Source organism: Astyanax mexicanus, chromosome 23 (assembly GCF_023375975.1).
Source record: "Astyanax mexicanus isolate ESR-SI-001 chromosome 23, AstMex3_surface, whole genome shotgun sequence".
In the NCBI taxonomy this organism is placed as follows: domain Eukaryota; kingdom Metazoa; phylum Chordata; class Actinopteri; order Characiformes; family Acestrorhamphidae; genus Astyanax; species Astyanax mexicanus.
The window spans coordinates 29918643-29924642 of NC_064430.1; the positions used below are offsets into that span (position 1 = coordinate 29918643).

General features: G+C 40.8%; 1 protein-coding gene across 1 annotated transcript in view; it reads right to left on the reverse strand.

The window, feature by feature from the left end:
* LOC103044050 (uncharacterized) overlaps window positions 1–6000 on the reverse strand; it is a 90484-nt gene extending 84484 nt beyond the window's left edge. The window contains exons 1-5 of the mRNA XM_049470893.1: window positions 5887–6000; window positions 4427–4950; window positions 2611–2878; window positions 1178–1264; window positions 638–946 (exon numbers count right to left, since the gene is read on the reverse strand). Coding sequence (XP_049326850.1) covers window positions 638–946; window positions 1178–1264; window positions 2611–2878; window positions 4427–4950; window positions 5887–5962 — 1264 coding nt within the window. The 5' untranslated portion in view covers window positions 5963–6000. The remainder of the gene's footprint in view (window positions 1–637; window positions 947–1177; window positions 1265–2610; window positions 2879–4426; window positions 4951–5886) is intronic.

Here is a 6000-nt window from a genome sequence, read left to right on the forward strand (position 1 = left end):
CTTAATTCGGAACTTGGGCTGTCCACGGCAATCACTGAATTAATTAGAGCAGCAAATCGTCACAATTGTGCCTCACTTCACCATGCCAAACCACAGGCACAGCGGCCAGAAGTTCACCGGAAAGAGGAGAGGTTAACCAGGGCAAAGCGAAGTTAAAAAAAAAAACTTAATAGAGCGCTAAAGTAACGTGCAGTAATGGGGTGTCGGAAATGGTAACGGCGTTATAGTTACAGTCATAGTAATTAGTTAGATTACTCCTTACTGAAAAAAAGTAACGGCGTTAGTAACGCCGTTACTCCCAACACTGCCAGTGAATGAAAGCACAAGGTACTACAGGTGTTTCTATTAAAGTGGCCAGTGAGTGAAAGTGCAAGTTAAGGTAGGTGTTTCTAATAAAGTTGCAACTGAGTGTAAATACAAGGAACTGTAGGTGTTTCTAATAAAGTGGCCAGCTCATATGTCAGATCACTTTAGTATAGAAGCACAAAGTAGTGGCAGGAGTTTCTAATAAAGTGGCCATTGAGTGAAAGCACAAGATAGCAGGTAGGGTTTTAAATAAAGTAACCAATAAGTGTAACCACAAGTTAAAATGGGTGTTTCTATTAAAGTGGCCACTGAGAGGAAGTCTCAAATCTACCTTCGCAGATGACCCCGGCGTCCTCGTAATGTCCGCAGTTGTGGTTCTCAAAGCCGTTGTGTTTGCACTGGACCAAGTAGGCCTCTGTTCCCTGGCACTGCGTGTTGTCCATCCAGATGGGTCCGCTCCCGGGGCCAAAGCGCCCGTTCACCGGAGCAGCCAAGGCCTTCCCACAGCCCAGCTGCCTGCACACTACTTGTGCAGCGTTCATGTTCCAGTCATCATCACATATGGTGCCCCAGCGGCCTGCGTGGTACAGCTCCACCCTGCCCTCGCAAGTGCGGTTGCCACCAGCAAGGCGGATAGGATCTGGAACACAGAGAAACACTCTGAAAAACAGTTTACAGTAAATATCTACACTACCGGACAAAAGTTTTAGCTTAGGGGCAGCTCTGCATCACCAAGACAAGCTGATTTTGAATGAATAAGAAGTCTTTTGAAGGTGTAGGAAACAGTACTCACCGCACTCTGCCCTTATTTGTAATTGCTTTTAATTTTTAAACCTTTACTTTTAATAGATACAGAGTTTTAATAGCTTACCTTGAGTCTGACAGGTCCAGGTGATCTTGTCTGCGCTCACGCAGGACGTCCCCTCCTTGCATGTGCTGCACACCTTCGTGTTGGCATCTACCCCAAGAGATCAATAAGGCCTTGGTGAACTTGAGAAATCTTTGCGTGTTAATGTTCACTCATTTTTAAAGTAGTGTTTATATAGGGCAGGACTGTTCAGAATGTATTGATCATGGGAAATCTATAAACACTTTCCTCCAGATAAGGTTCTTACATTTGTTTGGAATTTGAAATATCGCAATCTTACATACAATCAAAACTAAAAAAGTGCCTTTTTTTTTTATAAAAATATTTCCCATTTGTATCCTGCCGTCAGCTGCCAGAGCCCTGAGAGAGCACAATTGGCCTTGCTCTCTCTGGATGGGTAGATGGCGCTCTCTCCCCACAAATCTCTTCTAGGGTGATGTTGATCAGCACAAGGCGACTGTGAGCTGATGTACTAGTGATAGGGGGAGTCCTAATGAGTGGGTTGGGTATTGGTCTTGTAAATTGGGGAGAAAATAAAATAAAATAATAATATTTTATCAAGCAGTTGCTATATGGTCATTAGGAGTTTTAGCTAGGTGGTTAATATGGTGTTGCTTGCTTTGGTATTCTAGATGGTTTCTAGATGGCAAGTGGTTGTTAGACAAATGCTGTAGTGTGGCTAGGTACATGTCATGATATTTTAGTCGAATGCTACTCTTTAGTAAGTGGTTGTTCTGGTACACCGTGTGGTTAGTTGGGTGATGCTGTTGTTTTTGTAAAGTTTTGGTGCATTATACACTGACATGCCAAAAGTCATAGAATAGGAATGTTACTTCAGAAGGCTTGGAAATGCCCAAATAAGTTGTGAGGTGTTATCTTGTGAATGAGGTCAAACATAAGCCAAAGCAGGCTTAACAGCAGCTAAAAAGATTATAATATTCAACTGGTTTAATCCCAAAACATGATTCTTGAAACAATGGCTGTTCTTATATTATGACATTGTCTCTCTTGAACAGACTACTGAAATGATAAATAAAGCAAAAGCAGTTACACTTGTGGGGTTGTATACCATCAGATTAACCCTTAAGGACTTGCTTTTATCTCATATATATGTTTATCTTATATATCTATATCTGCTTATAATTTATATCTTTTCTATTCTGTGCTGAATTGTAAACTCAACAATTTGTAAAAAAAACAATAAAAAAACATTGGCCATCGTGTTAATGGCAAGACAATGTGAATTATGGTTGAGTTGAGTTGAAGTAATCACTAATAGTGGTTACAGATTGAATGGAGCATTCTATTTTCAAAGTTGTGCAGAGGTAATAAACATTTCTCCATCCACAGTGCCGCTAGTTACTAGGAATACCCCATAGAAGGCATTAAATAAAGATTCTAGCCTTTTAAAAGTTACTACATGTTGAGGAGCTCACCTGCAGCATAGGCCAAGTAGCACAGTGGTGGCTTGACGAATTTGTAGACGTAGTAATTTCCTGGACAGGCCTTGACGTGGATGTTGAACTCAAAATTGCAGCAGCCTTCAATCCAGCTCCCGCATACAGTGCCCTGCATCACACCGTCTGAGTTGACTGGGTGGGGGGTCTTCAGCCAGAGGGGAGAGTTTGTGCCACACATCCAGGGTTGGATGCACCTCTCAGGCATTTGGACACTGACACCATTCAGATACATCCTGTACCAGCCCTGCCAATGAAGATGAGGAATAGATATAGAACATTTAATTGCATAAGTATTATATGGAGCCCTATAATTCCAGAAAACACAGTCCCAATGATCCACAGCTCAGTGCTGTATGTGCATTTACACAATGGTGACAGAAATGTCCTCACAGATTAATTGACCAATCCACAAATATGACACATTTAACTATTTTATTCTCCTGTTCAATGGTAGCATTTTTGTGCAAAATATGCACAAACACACTTCTGGTCTGTCATGTACTCGAAGAAGAATTGACAAAACAGTGTTGAGAGATAAAGCTGCAGAAGAACCTGCTGCTTTTAAACATTTTTGGACTTTTGAAAAATGAATATCTTCAAATTAGGTGCAAGTGTAGGTTAAGGAGTAGGTTAAGCTTATCAAATTACATTTTATATTTTTTAGTTTTTGCTTAAGGTTACAGTAATGTTCGGTTGGAACAGGCAATTCTCAGGTGTGAGTCTAAACTCTAAAACGAAATCATCTCTAGCAATTTCTTCAAATCTATCTATCCCATTTCCTCTTAATGTAACTGTGCTGTTGTGCAACCTAAATTGGATGTTTTCACTTTTATGGTCGGTTTACCAGACAGGGATTAAGCCTAGTTGTAAACTACATTTTTCATTTTAATGGAAAATCTCCATTCAAAATGCTGTGTAGTAGGAGACCATAGAGTTGGTTTCACAGACAAGGATTAAGCCTAGTTCTAGACTACAAATGGAGGGTTTATTTGCAAAAAAACTGATGAAAGTATGCAAAAAAACTATAATGTTTGCACATTATTAACTCTTCATATATTTTTTTCTACAGATGTTCAGTTAAGCTCCTTTCATTCATGCTGAAGTTATAAGGAGTGTTTTAGCCTGGACTGTTTATAATAATGAGGCCCTGCAGAGGATAGCAAACCTCAACAGGGGGAATTTACAATTTACATATCCTAGTCTTTACATTACATTACATTTCATCACATTTGGCAGACGCTTTTGTCCGAAGCGACTTAGAAGTTAAAGGTAAAAACATCTTTAGACAAGGCCTAAAGGAGGTCAACGGGAAATAATAGGATAGAGGAGTGAAGGAGGGGAAGAAGGAAATGAGGTTAGAAGTAGTTAGTGTGTTAGAGGTGTTATGAGAGTAAGTGCTCTTTGAAGAGCTCTGTCTTTAGGAGTTTATTAAAGATAGTGAGAGATTCTCCTGATCTGGTAGTAGAAGGTAGTTAGTTAGAGGTGTTAGGAGAGTAAGTGCTCTTTGAAGAGCTCTGTCTTCAGGAGTTTATTAAAGATAGTGAGAGATTCTCCTGATCTGGTAGTAGAAGGTAGTTAGTTAGAGGTGTTAGGAGAGTAAGTGCTCTTTGAAGAGCTCTGTCTTCAGGAGTCTCTTAAAGATAGTGAGAGATTCTCCTGATCTGGTAGTAGAAGGTAGTTTGTTCCACCACTGGGGAACTCTGTATGAGAACAGTCTGGATTGCTTTGTGTGAATGTTTGATGACAGTGTGTTTTAGTCTGAAGTACAGTGAGAAGGGATTAAGAGTCATACCTGCCAGTTTACACCCACATCACAGTGCACCGTGCCATTGGTCTTGTAGTTTGTGGAACGCCATGGGTCGTCCAGGATGGTGTACTCTTGGCACGGGTCAGCACAGCGGGCGAACCCGTTGATGGTGATGCAGTCCTGGCCAAGGCTACATACCGCGCGGCCACAGCTGAACTGCACCAGGCGAGGGCTGGACTGCGGGTTACCATTCACCTGTGGCAGCAGACAGGTGAAGGATCCAGGTGTGTTCTGACAAACGAGTGGAGCGGCACACGGGTTCTTAGCGGCAGTGCACTCATCGACGTCCACGCAGCCCTGCTCGGCTGACCAGCGATACCCGGCTGCGCAGCAGGAGGTGGCGGCTGCACTGCAGATGGTGGTGTTATAGCAGGACATGCCATCTCCAGAGAAGCCTTTAGAGCAGGTGCAGTTGGAGGAGTGCGGAGAGGAGGCCGTCTGACCGGCCTTCAGCACTGGGGAGCAGGACGCCCGCTCGTGGCATGCATCACAGGACGTTACAACTGAACCTGTAGATGGCAAGACAGAACTGTTACATGAATCTGAATGCTGTAATACTCCAATAAATGGCATAAAAAGAACCATTACTGGAGCAAGACCAGACAATATTAATCAATCAAACATCCTTTATTTCCAACTAGCACCACTTAGAGGGAAACCCTATTTTTTTAATGCAGTCTAGCACTTGCAACTTAAAGGAATTGAAAAAAAATAAATAATTAAAATCATGTTTTTAATTAGGTTACACTAAAATAAGGAACTTCATAATCAAAACAATAAAAATTAAATAGTAAAAGCATTAGAACAACAAAAAACAATTAATATTAAAACAAGAATAAATAAAACAATTCAGAATAAAAGGATAAGTGGACAAGCTAAAAGTTAAAGCAGGATAAATTATTAGAATAATAAAAGATTAAATATAATAAAATATAATAAAAAGTAAGCTAAAAACTAAAAGGTTACTCAAACAAAAGGTTAATGCATTTTGTGAAGGAAAGAGAATGAATACTTTTAACTCAACTAACTGGATACCCCTCTTTAGTGTACATCACTCAGCCAAATCTGTAAGTAGCTAAAAGCACAGCAGCACAGCAGAGCTAACAAATGGAGCTATGCACACAAAAAATAATGGAGTTTTTAATTTTAGATACTCAGATTGCATGAAAAATTGACCCGAGCTCAGCAGTCGTGTTATTGACTATGCGAAACTGGGACAAATGTGGTTCATACTCTGCAACTCTGAGTTGGCATAAGCAGCTTGGGCCAACTTTCATATTATACTCAGCAGCCGGGGTGTTGGCAAAAGTGGCATGAGCTGGTTAATATATTAAAATCGGTGACTGAGGGAGTTGATACATTAGGAGGAGTTCCAAAGTGTTTTTAATGTGGTTGTTTCCAAAAAGTAAAGGACAGATGGGTTTCAGGTGTCTTCTTTTACTAACCTGAGACATAAGAAGTGAAGGCTGTAAGGAAGCACAAGCCCAGGATCATCTGAGATATCGTCATCATTCTCGCCATTTTCCACTCAGATAAACACACCTGTACACACCTGAACA